This window comes from Podarcis tiliguerta, assembly GCF_965153285.1.
Source record: "Podarcis tiliguerta genome assembly, chromosome: 4".
Lineage (NCBI taxonomy): Eukaryota > Metazoa > Chordata > Lepidosauria > Squamata > Lacertidae > Podarcis > Podarcis tiliguerta.
The window spans coordinates 4,539,457-4,554,697 of NC_139537.1; the positions used below are offsets into that span (position 1 = coordinate 4,539,457).

The following is a 15,241-nucleotide window of genomic DNA, read 5'->3' on the forward strand; positions in this document are numbered from 1 at the left end:
AGCACTGCAACCCCAGAGTCGTCCGCAACTGGACCTAATGGTCAGGGGTCCCTTTACCTTTTAAGACATTTCTATATGAAATAACGCGGGTGGCGCTGTGGGTAAAAGCCTCAGCGCCTAGGGCTTGCTGATTGAAAGGTCGGAGGTTCGAATCCCCGTGGCGGGGTGCGCTCCCGTCGTTCGGTCCCAGCGCCTGCCAACCTAGCAATTCGAAAGCACTCCCGGGTGCAAGTAGATGTCACGCTGGCCACGTGACCCGGAAGTGTCTCCGGACAGTGCTGGCCCCCGGCCTCTTGAGTGAGATGGGCGCACAACCCTAGAGTCTGTCAAGACTGGCCTGTACGGGCAGGGGTACCGTTACCTTATATGAAATAAACAACCATTTTTAGGAATGCCTCTACCCAAAGATGCATCTTGGTGTGTATTAAACTTCACGATGCACTCAAGGGTGGAAACAGGCAGAGGGTCAGAGAGTTGGTGACCCCCAATCTGTGCTGCCCATTGTTCCTAAATGCATATGGAAAAGACTTGCCCTCTCTGCACCCAAATTAGCGCTGTCTGAGAGAGCCCTAAATATAGACGCCGGAGAGGGCAAAGGAGACGGAGAGGCCAAGCAGACCACAAGCTGGAGAGAAAGAGCTGAAAGAAACTGCCCTCTCCCCAAACTCAGCACCCGCCTCAGCTGCAGGAACAAGGACTCCCTTGTCTCCCGACATCACTGGCCGCAAAAAAGAGCCAGAATCCTGTTAATTATTTCCTTACAGCCCTGTCATTAGGTTCTGGGAAGATGGAGACGGGAATAACCCAAGCCAGCTCCTTGTGACTCAAGGCTGCTTTCTAGGCTGGTGGAATTGCAGAGTTGGAAGCGGGCCCCCGAAGGTCATCAAGTCCAACCCCCTGCATTTAGGAATCTGGCCGCACTGGGCGAATTAAGAATGTGGGCCGCAATCTTCATAATTCGTTTGGGGAGAAGGAGAGAGGAAAGCCATTAAAGTGGAATCGCAGAAGGCAACCAAAAAGCACCTAGTCGACTGCCCCCCTGCAATGCTGGAATCACAACTGAATTAAATGGCCGCTTCTTGTAGATAAAAAAAAAAAATCCCTGTTCCCTTGCCAGGAAAGGATAATTTCTGGCTAATAAGCATTAAATGCAGCATTAATTCCGGCTTGGTGCTGCCTACACCAGGGTTACCAGACGTCCCCGTTTCCTGGGGACAGTCCCCAGATTCGCGAATATGTCCCCGGACAAATTCCATCCCCGGAATGTCCCCGGATTTCATCTAATGTCCCCGGGAAACGCAGCAGCGGCAGTCTCAGCAGCCCGGAGCAGTTGGCTCTGGCTGGCTTCCGGAGCTGTTCAGAAGTCCCCATATGATGGTGGTGCAGGGGCTCCAAGATGCAGCTTCCGGGCTGCCTCCACCTTCCCTGACCCCAGCAATGAAGCTGTGAAAGGGGGCTTCATGCTGCCTATCGGAGCAGCCTCCAAACTCCTACTTGCGTGCAAGCAGGAGCAGAGCGAGGATCTCTCAGCTGTGAAGGGAGGCTTTACGCTGCCTATCAGAGCTTGCGTGCAAGCAGGAGGGGGCAGGCACCTCTCATTTAGGCATCGGGAAGCCTCCCTTCCCAGCTGAGGGATCCCCACCACCTCCTGCTTGCATGCAAGTAGGAATGGGATTGGGGCCGCTCTGATGGGAAGGGAGGCATCGCGCTGCCTGAGAGATCCCTGCCCCCTCCTGCTTGCACGCAAGTAGGAGTTGGGATGGGGCTGCTCCGAAAGGCAGTGTAAAGCCTCCCTTCGCAGCTAAGGGATCTACGCTCCCTCCTGCTAGCATGCAAGTAGGAATGGGATTGGGGCTGCTCCGATGGGAAGGGAGCCATCGCGCTGCCCAAGCCTTGCCGCTGCTCTTGGCCCTCCTTCTTCACCTTCCATGCCTGACCCGCCGCGCAGCGCTTCCCCACCACCGAAGAACCCACAACTCAGGGGCTGCCCAGGCTCATGGAGAAAGGAGATAGAAGCCTCGGAGGAAGGGGAACCGTGGCGGTTGAGGTCAAGGCGGTGGCCGCCCCTCTGCCACCGCCATCGCTGCAGCATCAACATCCCTAACGTGTAGTATTTATTTATTTGAAGTGTGTCCGGATTCATTGGAAAAGATCTGGTAACCTTAGCCTACACTGGCTGGCAGCAGCTCTCCAGAATTTCAAACAGGCTTTTCTCCGAGCCGTACCTGGAGTCACCGGGGACTGAATTTGGGGTCTTCTGCATGCATCGCAGGTGCTATTGTTGTCGGCACCCATCTTTCTCGGGAGACGGTGAAGGAACGTGCCTTTGGGAGTCAAACTGCTGGGAGGTTGCAGCGCCTGCTGTTGCTGTAGAGACCGTTACAGGAGAGACATGTTTTGTTGCAGCCGGGCCAGATGAAGGTGTCCAGTTGTGCTGCTTCAGATACACCCGGGCGTTTGGTCTTTCTGCACTCCTCCCAGCGGTCATTCCTCCTCTGGTCACTGCTCTGGATGCACAACCTGTCTCCAGACACTGCGGTCATCCGCGAGGGATTCCCACACAGTGGGGTTGATGTTGCCAGCCTTTGTGAAGTTTCACAATCTTTGTGTACTGTTAGGAACTTGGGTATATAAGCTGGGCGCCAAATGGCTCCTTAAACCACAGGTAAAGGGACCCCTGACCATTAGGTCCAGCTGTGGCCGACTCTGGGGTCGCGGCGCTGATCTCGCTTTAGTGGCCAAGGGAGCCGGCATACAGCTTCCGGGTCATGTGGCCAGCATGACTAAGCCGCTTCTGGCAAACCAGAGCAGCGCACGGAAACGCCGTTTACCTTCCCGCCAGAGTGGTACCTATTTATCTACTTGCACTTTTGTGCTTTCGAACTGCTAGGTTGGCAGGAGCAGGGACCGAGCAACGGGAGCTCACTCTGTCGCGGGGATTCAAACCACCAACCTTCTGATCAGCAAGTCCTAGGCTCTGTGGTTTAACCCACAGCGCCACCCGCATCCCCTAAACCAGGGTTACAGTCGCCAAAACAGAATGCCCAGTGCCATTTTGCGGCCAGATGGCACAAAAGTCATATATTTCAGTATGACCTTTTTGGTTCCTGAAATTCGTTCTGATTGTTCAGATAAAATATAACTGATAGAATTCTACAGGATGCGTTGCTAGTTTCTGAAAACGGTCCTGATCCGAGGACCCCCAGGCATGCAGCTCCAGATGGTAGAGACGCCAGGCACCATCCTGGCACCTGGGCATCTTCACTTGGGGTTCTGTTCTCTGCCCCATCTTCGGTAAAGGCCTTTTCAGTGGTGGCTCCACAAAGGGAGATCTCTTGGGAGATCCGCTAAGCTCCCCCTTGGCCCGTTTTGGGGTAGGTCTAAGAAACATTTTTTTATCCGGACTGGAGTAAATACGTGAATTATTTGAAAAGCAATTGTAATCCACAAATGACACTAATAGGATTGCAAGTAGTTTTGTAAGGAGGACTAGGCGAAATATTGCAGAGAAAATTATGATGAGAATTATTAGTGAAGGACTATTAAAAGTAATAGTGAAATTAATGAAATGCAGATTAAGTGATAATGATTAAAAAAACTACAGATGTAGTTGATGGAAGTCAAAGCATTGTATAAGAAAATATGGTATAAGATTTTTGGAAATTATATGTAAAAATGAATATATAAAGGAACAGTTTTTATCCGAAAGGCATGTTCTCATTTATTGCTGCTCTTTAAATATGTATGTGTGTGTGTGTGTGTGTGTGTGTGTGAACAAATCATATTTATTTATTTCATAAAATGTATACCCTGCTTGATTGTAAAAACAAAAAACTCAAAGCATTTTACAAAAGAGATAAAAGAATAAAATGATCAATAAAAATCAAATTATCAATAAAAATCATGGGAAATCCTGAGGTTAACAGTGAAAAGCCAACTTTGGGGGGAAAAACACCCTGTGCTTCTGTGTAGACTGCAACATATGCATTTTCCAGCCTATTCAATATTGTTTTATGTAATAATTAAAATTTTTAAGTAGGGGGCGGCACGTTAGTTAATCAATCGACTGAATTGATTAACACGGGAATAACCATTTTGGAGTTCTTTGGGTGGGGGAAGAACATACATTCTCTATCCCAGCCTCCACCAACCTGGTTCCCGCCCGATGTTTTTGGACTACAACTCCCAGCTGGCTGATAAAATACATTTTCATTTGATTTGTTATCGAAGATTCCTTTCAGCAGCCAGAAAAGCCCCAATAAATCCTAGCCATCTTTCACCCATGTTTACCATGACAAGGGAAAATATCCCAGTCCAGAATCAATAACCCTGATAAGTGATTGACGGGGAACTTTAGATTCCTGCATTGCAGGGGGTTGGTCTAGAATGATGATCTTTTGGGGTCCCTCCTGATTCCACAATTCTGTGATTCTGCCAGCACCCTCTCAATCTTGGAGCATCAGCGAGGCTCCTTGGGGTCGACTCTTCACAAAGCTTCAACAAAGTTTCCCAACTTCTACACACATATAAATCTCATAGAACCTCAGACCTTCCAGAAACAAAGCCCCAAACTGGGAGAAACCAAGCAGCTTAAAAGAATAAATAAATCCACATCAAGAAAGTTAAATTTCTCCCTCTCCCCTACACAAGGAGATGTTTCCCCCACACACCCCACAAAAGCCCCAAATCTCCTTCCAAAATATGTCGACACAGAGCAGTTTTCAACAGCCCGGAGGCGAGATCAAATAGCGGTAAATCAGGAAAAAAAGGCAGACAGGCAGCCTGCTAAAGAGGCAGAGAGAGTTAACGGCATCGACCCACACAAAGCAAAAGTCATGCCTCTCCTTTCAGCTCCTTGCTTTGCAAAAAGGAGACAAGTCCAAGTTTGTCCTCAGATCTGTTACCTGGGGGAAGTGGCGGCGAAGGCGGAGACCTCTGCAGTCCCGTGGCAGGCAGGCTGGCTCCCAAATGCCAGCGGGGCACAAGAGAGCAGCGAAAAAGGGGGCGCCCCTTTTCTGTCCTTTTGTCTCAAAGATCCCCCTTTAGAGAGCTGCCCCAGAGAAAAAGAAAGAGAGAAAGAAAGGGAGAGAAAGGGAGCCCCCCTCCAGATGAACTGGAAAAGCCAAGAGACCACAACCGTTGCAGAGCAAACTTTTTCTTGTTGCTTTCGGCAAAATTGCTTCCTGATAGGACTTCCTGAAAATTGCAGAGAGAGAGAGACAGCGGACAGGCTGCTTTAAAGAGAGAGAATATGAAAGTGGGAGAGAGAAAGCGACAGCACCCAGAATCCACCACGGCTGACAGACTTCCTCCTCTCGCAGAAACTTCTTTTCATTCTCCTTTTTTGTTTTTTGCACAGACCCCGGAGGTTCTGAAGGGTCTGGCCTTGAAAGAGAGAGAGAGAGAGAGAGAGAGAGAGAGAGAGAGAGAGAAGACAATCTGCGTTGCTCAGAAACAAGAGGGCTGCAAGACAAAAGCAACCTGTGTTTAAAAGTGTCTGTCTTTTGCTTTGTAATTGCTATGACATTTTAAGGGTGCACACACTGCACAGAAAACCATTCCTTCACCCTTGGGCATTTTGGGAAACAAACCCTGAGAAAACTGTCCTTTATTTTAGCACACAGAACAATCCCGAAAGCCATCTTGTCTCTCCTAATGAATCGAAGTGTTTCCTCTGCAGAAGCAAATGCCTTCGATAAACTTTCCCCAGTTCTTTTCAAATCCTACGGATCCTGTTTTAAGGGCATATTTGGTGGATGGTTAAGATGGGCGTGTGACCTTCGATTCAAGAACTAAGTCATTTACCATCTCAAAAGAATGGCTGAAGCGGGAGATAACCAGAGCACACACCACTCAGACCAGACAGTCTGCGGGCAGGGAAGGTCTCATCCTGCATACCAGATGGAGCTGGTAGACACCTGCCCAGGAGACAGAATTGACCTGCTCCTCCGTGGACAGCTGTGAGTCCAGAATGACTCCCAGGCTGCACACCTGGTCCTTCAGGGGCACAGTTGCCCCATTCAGGATCAGGGAGTCCTCCACACCAGCCCACCCCCTGTCCCCCAAAAACAGTACTTCTGTCTTGTCAGGATTCAACCTCAATTGATTCAGAGACGCCATCTGTCGCACGTGTTCCAGAAGGGGCCACATTGCTAAGGTCTGCCGATTGGCTCCGTCTGACACCCCCTCTTCACCGACTCGCAAGTCCAAGTCTTCACTCCAGTCTGCCAAGGAAAGCTGTTTCGCTCTCACCAACTGCCGCTGCCCGTCTGGAACCAAGATTGGCCAAACCGACTCGCCTACGCTGCCATCCTTCCTACAACCATCTCCAGACACTCACACAGGACCTGTGTCAGAGGTAGAGCTGGGTAGATAGTTGGATGAGATAATTTCTTACGGTCAAAGACCAGCTTACATAACATAACACAATAAAAACAGCGTTCATAAAGATAAACTATACAATCGGAGCAGATTGCAGCAATAGCTCATGAGTTAAAACTGAGATATATACATACACCCGTCCAACTGAGATTTGGGCTGCCATAAAAATTGACCCTGAGGTGCCCCAAAGGGCAACTTCAGCATTTTCCTAGTAAGATATTTTATTCTAGAGGATGATCTGTACCTACAAATCTGGGCGCAGAATCTGGCTACCAGCCAGGTCGTCTTGTGTTCTTTGCCTAAGAGGACAGAATTCAGTTTAGACTTGTCCCACTTTCTGGAAACGGCCCAGGAGGAACGAGCCGTACCACGGCATAACAATTTTGCAATTACGTCCCTGTAAAGCTCTGGTTTTCCCAGTAGTGATGTATGGAAGTGAGAGCTGGACCATAAAGAAGGCTGATTGCCAAAGAATGGATGTTTTTGAATTATGGTGCTGGAGGAGACTCTTGAGAGTCCCATGGACTGAAAGAAGATCAAACCTCTCCATTCTGAAGGAAATCAGCCCTGAGTGCTCACTGGAAGGACAGATCCTGAAGCTGAGGCTCCAATACTTTGGCCACCTCATGAGACGAGAAGATTCCCTGGAAAAGACCCTGATGTTGGGAAAGATGGAGGGCGCAAGGAGAAGGGGACGACAGAGGATGAGATGGTTGGACAGTGTTCTCGAGGCTATGGACATGAGTTTGACTAAACTGCGGGAGGCAATGGAAGACAGGAGTGCCTGGCGTGCTCAGGTCCAGGGGGTCACGAAGAGTCGGACACGACTAAACAACAACAACATGGTTCTCCCCCTCCTCAACTGATCCCCACAACTTCCCTGTGAGGTAGGCTAAGCCAAGGTCACCAAGGGAGCTTCACAGCTGAGTGGGGGATTCGAACCCTGGTCTCTCAGGTCCCAGTCCGGCACTATAAGCACTAAACCACACCGGCTCTCAAGCAACAAAGCAATACATTTCACCGTTTTAAAAAATCTACAAAAATGGCAGCAGATAATATCTCCCTGACACCCTTCTTATATGCACACACACATCCCAAAGGCCTGAACAAAAGAGGAGAGATTCCAAGCTGCGCCTGAACACGGCTAGAAGTGGGATTTTCCCAGGCAGGGAGTTCCACCTGTGGGGGCCACCACCATGAGTGCCCTGCTAGTGCTTTCATGTACAGTGTCTCTACAGACCTACACTGACTCCCAGTACGTTTCCAAGAACAATTCAAAGTGTTGGTGCTGACCTTGAAAGCCCTAAATGGCCTCAGTCCAGTAGACCTGAAGTAGCATCTCCACCGCCATCGTTCTGCCCGGACACTGAGGTCCAGCTCCGAGGGCCTTCTGGCGGTCCCTCCCTGTGAGAAGTGAGGTTACACGGAACCAGGCACAGGGCCTTCTCGGTGGTGGCGCCTGCCCTGTGGAATGCCCTCCCATCAGATGTCAAGGAAATAAACAACTACCAGACTTTTAGAAGACATCTGAAGGCAGCCCTTTTTAGGGAAGCTTTTAATGTTTGATGGGTGGGGTATAAATAAATTTATTATTATTATTATTATTATTATTATTATTATTATTATTATTCTCCAGGTTGGACTGGATGACCCTCAGGGTCCCTTCCAACTCGGTAATTCCATGATTCTACGATGTGGACTTGAACAGGAGACATTCCTAGGACGCCGTGCCTGTTAACTTACCTCTCTCACTGGGTTCTCGGCTGAATTGATTTCAACACGAGGTGGCAGCATCACCTAAAAATCGGCATAGTCACAGCCTCACTCTGGGGAACCAGCTATTTGCCCTCAAAAAGGAAGTTCTGTTCTACCCATCTGAGCTGATTTGCTGCTCTTTGGGACAAAGTGGTGGCGCTTCAGAAATGCTCATCGCGCTTTAAGATCTCTTCCACACAGTTTTTGAAGGATTGTAGCTCAGAAAGCTTGGGAAAGGAGTACGGCAAGGCTGTATATTGTCTCCCTGCTCATTTAACTTATATGCAGAATTCATCATGCGAAAGGCTGGGCTGGATGAATCCCAAGCCGGAATTAAGATTGCCGGAAGAAATATCAACAACCTCAGATATGCAGATGACACAACCTTGATGGCAGAAAGTGAGGAGGAATTAAAGAACCTTTTAATGAGGGTGAAAAAGGAGAGCGCAAAATATGGTCTGAAGCTCAACATCAAAAAAACGAAGATCGTGGCCACTGGGCCCATCACCTCCTGGCAAATAGAAGGGGAAGAAATGGAGACAGTGAGAGATTTTACTTTCTTGGGCTCCGTGATCACTGCAGATGGTGACAGCAGTCACAAAATTAAAAGACGCCTGTTTCTTGGGAGAAAAGCAATGACAAACCTAGACAGCATCTTAAAAAGCAGAGACATCACCTTGCCAACAAAGGTCCGTATAGTAAAAGCTATGGTTTTCCCAGGAGTGATGTATGGAAGTGAAAGCTGGACCATAAAGAAGGCTGATCGCCGAAGAACTGACGCTTTTGAATTATGGTGCTGGAGGAGACTCTTGAGAGTCCCATGGACTGCAAGAAGATCAAACGCATCCATTCTGAAGGAAATCAGCCCTGAGTGCTCACTGGAAGGACAGATCCTGAAGCTGAGGCTCCAAGACTTTGGCCACCTCAGGAGAAGAGAAGACTCCCTGGAAAAGACCCTGATGTTGGGAAAGATGGAGGGCACAAGGAGAAGGGGACGGCAGAGGACGAGATGGTTGGATGGTGTTCTTGAAGCTACCAGCATGAGTTTGACCAAACTGCGGGTGGCAGTGGAAGACAGGAGTGCCTGGCGTGCTCTGGTCCAGGGGGTCACGAAGAGTCGGAAACGACTAAACGACTAAACAACAACCACAGCAGCAGCTCAGAAAGCAAACTGCAGCCCAGGTAGGAATTCAAGTTTCACCTCACCTGGCCAACCTGCTGCTCACGGGAAGCCCAAACGCAGGATCCGGCCAGAAGAGCCCTGTCCTATCCTGTGGTTTCTGCCTCTGACCGTGGAGGGAGAACAGAGCCATTGTGGCCAGGATCCATGGACAGCCCTCTCCTCCTCCAATTTGTCCAATCCTTTATCAAAGCCACCCATGTTGGTGGCATCCCTGCCTCCTGTGGCAGGGAGTTCCACAGCTCATGCGCTGTGCAAAGAAGTCCTTTCTTCTGCCTGTCCTTAAAAGCCCCTTGCCCCATCCCCAACTCCAATAATAATGATAATAATAAATTTTAGTTATACCCCGCCCTCCCTGGCCAGAGCCGGGCTCAGGGCGGCTAACACCAGTAAAATTACAATAAAAACATAACAGGAGGAAAAAAGAAAGAAAAAGCGGGGAAACAATTTAAAATACGGGTTAAAATACAATTTAAAATGCAGCCTCATTTTAAAAGTAGCCCATAGATCAAAACCGTAAGAGGAGGGAAACATAAGGGTCAGACTGAGTCCAAACCAAAGGCCAGGCAGAACAGCTCCATTTTGCAGGCCCTGCAGAAAGATGTCAAGTCCTGCAGGGCCCTGGTCTCTCACACAGAGCGTTCCACAAGTCGGGGCCAGTGCTGAAAAGGCCCTGGCCCTAGTTGAGACCAATCTAACCGCCTTGTGACTTAGGACCTCCAATGTGTTGTCATTTGTGGACCTTAAGGTCCTCCACGGGGCAGACCAGGAGAGGCGGTCCCGTAGGTACAAGGGTCCTAGGCCGCATAGGGCTTTAAAGGTTTAAACCAGCACCTTAATCCTGACCCCGTACTCCACTGGGAGCCAGTGCAGTTGGTAAAGCACTGAATGAATTTGATCCCGCGGCAAAGAGCCTCGCCACGGCATTCTGCACCCGCTGGAGTTTCTGGGCCAGCTTCAAGGGCAGCCCGGCGTAGAGCGAGTTACAATCATCAAGCCTGGAGGTGACTGTCGCAGGGATCACTGTGGCCAGATCAGGGCGAGAAAGTTAACTGGGGCTGATGGGAGATGTAGTCCAACCACCTGAAGAACCACCAGGTTGCAGAAGCTCGCCTTAAACGCTAGCCCTTTTTAAAGCCTGCTTGCCCAGACAATGCCATCATAATCAGGCCACCAGACCCTTTGCTGTTTTTTGTTTCCCAGAAGGCTGCGCCGCCTTTCCGCATGGTTCTTCTCTCCCTCCTTATTTAACCCCACAAAAACCCTGCAGGGTAAGTTCAACTCAGTGTTACAAATTCAGATATAAAGGCTTGTGTCAGGGAACTGCCATCGGAGCGGGAGGCGGAGAGGAGGCTCCCGGACGATGGTGGAGAAGGTCCTAGTAGGAGGAGGGATAGCCCATCCGCTGGGGAAGGTAATCAGCGCAACACCAGTGGAGAAGGGGAGGAGATGGAGGAATCGGAGAGGTGGCTCCAGGACTCTTCGCAGGAGACCAGCGGAGAGGGCACGAGTACTCCGTTGCCCACACCCACCTTGCGCAGGGAAACTTTCGCGCAGGCAACGGGGGAGGAGACTGGGCGTCAAACAGCTTCTATGCTGGAAGCGGTTTAAGAAACGCCCACTGACGGATTCTGCCAGCGACTGAGGCAGCCACGGAACTTGAGGCTGTCCAGACAAAAGGGTTCAACCATGCAACCTAGCCAGGAGTAAAGGCAACTTACGCACGAGCAACCCCTTAGAACCATTACAGCTAGGTACCAAATGGCCCCTTAAACCTGGGTCACAGTCGCCAAAACAAAATGCCTAGTTGCCATTTGGGGGCCAGGCAGCTCGGAAGTCGTCTTTTTCGATGCAACTTTTTGGTTCCTGAAATCCGTTCTGACTGTGCAGATAAAATAGCTACAGGATGTGAGATTTCTGCGTGAGAACAGGCAACTCCAAGGATTCCCCAGGCAGGCACCTCGCGATGGTGGTGAAATAAAAAAATTAAGGTCATATATATATATATAATAAATGGACCAAGCAAACGTACATAAATATATAAACCACATGTCTGAAGCAGCACAGGAAAACAGCCCTGGAACCATTTTGGCTAACAAACTGACCAAATGTTTGCTCTGCAAGGTGAAAGGAAAATGGAAAAGCCTCCCCATTGTCTTTTCCTTCACAAATCCTGTCTTAAGGGCACATTAAAGATATGAATAGGGTGTGAGCCTGACCTGACTCAGGAACTAAGTAGTTATCATTACAAAAGACTGGCCAAGCTCCCCAGGCAATCCAATCAAGTGACCATTAAACAGGTAACCTGGCAGACAGGAGGTAAACAACACACTCAGATTTCTGCTGTAGACCGCCTTTTCTGTGATGTAGGTATGATGTATCTTGGGGGGGGGGGTGTCTTGAGCTACACCCCTGCAGTGATGTAGGTATGATGCTTCTGGGGGTGGCATCTTCACCTGGCTGCAAGTGGCCGATAGCCAGGTTCAAAATGCACCTGGCAAATTTCGAACGCCAGTTCAGCACCCGCTCCAGGGTCAACAATGCCGAGAGGGGATTCGAACCCTGGTCTCTTAAGTCACAGGCCAACACTCTAACCACTACACCGCAGCGGCTCAGGCCAGTGGGAAGGAAGCGACCGTCCCCTCACTCAGAAACGCCCCCTGCCCAACACCTTTGCATCTTTTGGACTCACCTGGCTGCTGCTTTCTGGGGTGGGCCCCTGGGGGGCAGCGTGGGAGGGCGGCTGGGCACCGGAGGGGCCTTTTGGGCGGGGGGCTTGCCCTCCAGATGGTGGCGCTTGGCAGGCAGAGGGGGCAGGGGAGGGTTCCCTGTCTCTTCCGCAGCGTCCGGGCTGAGCCTGCCTCTTGCCGGCGACGTAAACTCCAAAAGAGAAGGGCCTGCGGGAAGTTCGGACGCAGCAGTAGAGGAAAACTTCAGCGGCGGGTGACAGCTCGTCCGGGGAGGGATGGGCGGCGGCGTGGGAGCTGCTTCCAGCTCCCGGCGAGGAGGCGACGCTTCTGTCGCAGAGTCGCTGCCAGCCTCCTGCTCCGTGGAGGAAGCAGCGGTTGCAGCGCCGGCGCGGAAGATGTTGCGTTTCATGGGCACCGGCCTCCTGGGGGGCAGCTTGGGGGCGTCCATGACGGGCAGCGCCTCGGTGAAGGCCTTCAGGAGCCCAGAGAGGATGCGCCGGCGGTGCCCCGGGAGAAGGATGCCCAGGCGGGTCAGGGCCTCGTCCGACAGGTGCTGGCAGTCCGAGACGCGCCACAGCTCGTTCCGCTCAAAGTTCTCGGCATACTGCTCCAGATGGAGGGCACGGAGCCAGTCGCCCATGGGGAGCGAGGCCCCGTCCGCCATGGCACCGGAGGGGGCACCAGCCGAAACCTCAATTCATCCCTCCAGCTCCTCCGTCTTCGCTGGACCCCAAACGGCGGCCGCACCTGGGGAAGGAAGCAAGGGAAAGAGATAAAATCATGGACTTGTAGGGTTGGGAGGGACCCTCAACGGTCATCTAGCCCAACCCCCTACAACGCAGCTGTCCCATGCGGGGATCGAGCTTGCGACCTTGGCACTGCCAGCACCACCCTCTTGTCAACTGAGCTATCCGCTGTCTTCGAATCCTCTTTTAAAGCCATCCGCCTTTCAACGGCATCTAAAACGCCCATCCTGCTCAGGGTTGCCTGTGAGCAAACCCCGGTGAATTCAGTGAGGTGGACTTTTGACTAAATATGCACCGGCTTAACTTGTGAAGACACATGGGGCATTCATTCAGCAAAGGCTAAAGCTGATGAGAGGCATGTTTCAGCTTTTAATTCCAAATACAGACACTATTGCAAGCAAGCCAGCAAGATTTTATTTATTGTTTGTTTGTTTGTTTGTTTGTTTATACATACATACTGAAATTTTTAAAAAAGGTTATATATATATGTGTGTGTGTGTGTGTGTGTATAATGTTCATAGATGTGCCAGGGAAACATGTACATAAATGTATGGGCCACATGTCTGAGATAGCACAGGAGGGCAGCCCTGGAGCCATTTCTCTGCAAGGTCAAAGGAAAATGGAAAAGCCTCCCCATTGTCTTTTCCTTCACAAATCCTGTCCCTGTTTAGGGGAGCTTTTAATGTTTGATGTATCACAGTATTTTAATATTCTTTTGGAAGCCGCCCAGAGTGGCTGGGGAAACCCAGCCAGATGGGCGGGGTATAAAAAATAAATTATTATTATTATTATTATTATTATTATTATTAAGGGTATGTCTGTGTATGAATAGGTTGAGCCTGTGACTCGGCTCAGGAACTAAGTATTTGTCATTACAAAAGACTGGCCAGGCTCACCAGGGAATCCAATCAAGTGAGCATTCACAGGTAATCTGCCAGAAAGGAGGTAAAAAACGCACTCAGATTTCTGCTGTAGACCGCCCTTTCTGTGATGTAGGTATGATGTGTCTGGGGGTGGTCTTGGACTCCAGGGCGGGCAATTTAAAAGGTCTATATAAGAGCAGGCACACCTTTGTTTGGGGTTCTCCTCCTTCTCCTGCATATGAAGGGGGCACCTTGCTGCAACAGATCAATAAAGATCAGGCTTACTAGCTGCTTTGCTTCTCAATATTCTCTGCTTGGCCTCTGTTATTTTCTCCTACCAATAGAGAACCTGCAAAGGACTCTAGAAGGGCTCTTGTGTCCCCCATAAGGGAACAAGGGCAGATTGTTTTTTATTACAATACATACATACCCCACCCATCTGACTGGGTTGGCCCAGCCACTCTGGGCTTTGCCATTTAAGCACCTAGTCTGAAAACGGAACTCCATCAAAGAAAAAAGGAGGGGAAGGCCCACCCTAATTCTTTCTCCCGCTCTCCTTTTATTTCCATGTCTATGGATTTAAGTCCAAATATTGCTGTTCAAGGAAGTGGTTGCTTGAAGTGCTTCAGGTGAATTACTGTGAAAACACTGCAAAGAACAATGGAGGACTCAAGCACCACGCTCCCTTCCCATACACCTGACTGTCAGGGAACTGCCATCAGTGTCCGAGGGAGAGAGCAAGCTCTGAAGGGATCCCAGAGAGCGTCCCGGGAGTGGGAGAGGCAGCCCGTCTTCTGGGGAAGAGAATCAACGTAGCACCAGTGGAGAAGGGGGGCAGATGGGGGAATCGGCAAGGCGGTCCCATGACTCATTTCCTGGGACCAGCGGGGAGAGTAGAGGTCCTCCGCTGCCTACGCCCTCCTTGCGCAGAAGGCTTTCGCGCAGAGAGAGTAGGAGGAGACTAGGCGTCAAAGAGCTTCTTTGCTGGAAGAAGTTTAAGAAACGCCCACTGACGGATCCTGCCAGCGATTGAGACAGTCACGGGCGAGTGGCTGCCCGGACAGGAAAGGTTCACTCAGGTAACCCAGCCAGGTTGGGACAAGCTTACGCACGAGCAACCCCTACACTGACGTTTGCTCAGATCGACAAGAAAAGATAAGGCGACTGAGAAAGCCTTCTCCCAAAGCGCCTGGCTCGCTCTGTCCGCACCTTCTGAACTGGAGGCAATTATCCCAAACAATAGCAAAATGTCAAAGCATCCCCAGGTCTAGCCCATCATAATCCCAGTGAGCAGATCAGGAGACTCAAACACTGATCTCACCAAAGTGGTGCATTTTCTGGTTATCTCCCGCTTGGACTACTGCCATGCACTCTACATGGGGCTACCTTGGAAGGTGACCCGGAAACTACAACTAATCTGGAATGGGGCAGCTAGACTGGGGACTGGGAGCGGCCGCCAAGACCACATAACACCAGTTCTGAAAGACCTACATTGGCTCCCAGGACGTTTCCGAGCACAATTCAAAGTGTTGGTGCTGACCTTTAAAGCCCTAAACGGTCTCAAAGGCCCAGTATATCTGAAGGAGCGTCTCCACCCCAATCGTTCTGCCCAGACACTGAGGTCCA

The 15,241-nt window shown here is 50.4% G+C and overlaps 2 protein-coding genes across 20 annotated transcripts in view; one reads left to right on the top strand and one right to left on the bottom strand.

Moving 5' to 3' along the window:
• LOC310676834 (tigger transposable element-derived protein 1-like) overlaps nt 1–15,241 on the top strand; it is a gene marked incomplete at its 3' end in the record, with an annotated part of 1,439,559 nt that overhangs the window by 158,454 nt on the left and 1,265,864 nt on the right. The window lies entirely within an intron of this gene.
• Nucleotides 1–15,241, bottom strand: part of ARAP1 (ArfGAP with RhoGAP domain, ankyrin repeat and PH domain 1) — a 156,110-nt gene that overhangs the window by 95,753 nt on the left and 45,116 nt on the right. For 14 of the 19 annotated variants that reach the window (XR_014510164.1, XR_014510165.1, XM_083436072.1 and 11 more), the window contains exon 2: nt 12,009–12,753. Coding sequence is in view for 13 of the 19 variants with exons in the window: in XM_083436072.1 (XP_083292198.1) it covers nt 12,009–12,670 (662 nt within the window). In the remaining 6 variants the exon portion in view is untranslated. Of the gene's footprint in view, nt 1–4,904; nt 5,290–12,008; nt 12,754–14,149; nt 14,264–15,241 lie in introns of those variants that run through there. The other 5 variants (XM_083436066.1, XM_083436064.1, XM_083436063.1 and 2 more) reach the window with 5 other exon arrangements.